Source organism: Mandrillus leucophaeus, unplaced genomic scaffold (genome assembly GCF_000951045.1).
Source record: "Mandrillus leucophaeus isolate KB7577 unplaced genomic scaffold, Mleu.le_1.0 Scaffold234, whole genome shotgun sequence".
NCBI classification, from domain to species: Eukaryota; Metazoa; Chordata; class Mammalia; order Primates; family Cercopithecidae; genus Mandrillus; species Mandrillus leucophaeus.
This window is the reverse complement of record NW_012102410.1, coordinates 1,410,576-1,412,003: the sequence shown is the minus strand read 5'-3', so window position 1 is coordinate 1,412,003 and position 1,428 is coordinate 1,410,576. Positions and strand designations below refer to the sequence as shown.

General features: G+C 48.7%; 1 protein-coding gene across 1 annotated transcript in view; it reads right to left on the bottom strand.

Moving 5' to 3' along the window:
* Positions 1–333: 333 nt before the first annotated feature.
* The window catches only part of INSR (insulin receptor), a 218,702-nt gene continuing 217,607 nt past the window's right edge, over positions 334–1,428 (bottom strand). The window contains exon 21 of the mRNA XM_011982063.1: positions 334–909. Within this exon, the coding sequence (XP_011837453.1) occupies positions 555–909 (355 nt within the window). The 3' untranslated portion in view covers positions 334–554. The remainder of the gene's footprint in view (positions 910–1,428) is intronic.

Sequence of the window (1,428 nt, the reverse complement as noted above, 5' to 3'; positions counted from 1 at the left end):
GTCAATTTGAGGAACTGATCTTGTAAAGAAAAAAAAAAAAAGAAATCCTTCAGCCTGGATGAGGAAAAAAAAAAAAAAAAAAAAAAAAGCCTTCTTGAAGCCCAACCTGTAAAGCTTGAAATTCTCCTGGAACAGGGCTGGGTATTTTTGTTTTGTTTTTTTTCTTTCAAACTTTTGTTCCACAGACAAGAAGTTTTATCTTTTATACTGCAGCTCAGACACCAGCAAAAAACAAAAACAAAAACAAAAAGAATTTGTAAAAACAAGTGCTGTCTTTCCATCTGCTGGGGGGACGGGGAGAAAAACAAAAAGACACAAAATCCTGGTTTGAAACCGTCGTTGCTCCAAAAGGGCAGCAGTTAAATCCTCTGCGGGACTAGTTAAATTGGCAACCAAACGAGTCCATCTTAAGATGAACAGAAATGTATAGGAACGATCTCTGAACTCCATTGGACATGGTAAGAGTCGTGAGAATCCTGAGTTTTCCAGAGGCTTTCAAACCAGAGGAAAGTGACAATGGGAACCCCTGCCCGTCCCCGCCGCGGTAGGCACTGTTAGGAAGGATTGGACCGAGGCAAGGTCAGAATCCGCCCGTTTTTCTTGCCTCCGTTCATGTGGGTGTAAGGGATGTGTTCCTCGTAGCTCCGCTTGAAACCCAGCGAGGACCCTCCATCCCGGCCCCCCGCCTCCTCCCTCTGACAGTGCGAGGAACGGTCCAGGGGCACGTTCTCCATGTCCTCAAACTCCATCTCCAGCTCCTCATTCTCGGGAGCCTTGTTCTCCTCGCTATGAAAGAAAGACACCTCCGGAAAGCTGGGGTGCAGGTCGTCCTTGAGCAGGTTGACGATCTCCAGGAAGGTTGGCCTCATCTTGGGGTTGAATTGCCAGCACATGCGCATGAGGTCAGTGCTGCGGGGCAGAAGGACACGTCCTGGGTGAGTCTAGGGGCCCAGCCAAGCATCCTCCCAACCCCGCCCTCGTCCCTGCAGCCAACACCCACGGACCACACGTGTTCACATCAGATGCTGGCTGTGTGTGTGGACAATTGTCAAGGCAGAAATAGCAATGCTGGAGGTTCTGAGAGATGGCGTTCTCTTTTTGCTTTTCTTCTTTTTGTGGACACAGGGTCTCATTCTATTACCCAGGCTGGAGTGCAGTGGCATGATCATAGCTCACTGTAGCCTCTGCCTCCTAGGCTCAAGCAATCCTCTCATCTGGCCTCCCAAGTAGCTGGGACCACAAGTGTGCACCACCATGCCTAGCTAATTTTTCTATGTTTTGCAGAGACAGGGTTTTGCTATGTTGCCCAGGCTGGTCTCAAACTCTAGGCTCAAGTGATCCACCCACCTTGGCCTCCCAAGATGCTGGGATTACAGGTGTGAGCCACCATGCCTGGCCACTTTTTTTTTCTTTTTCTTTTTCTTTTTT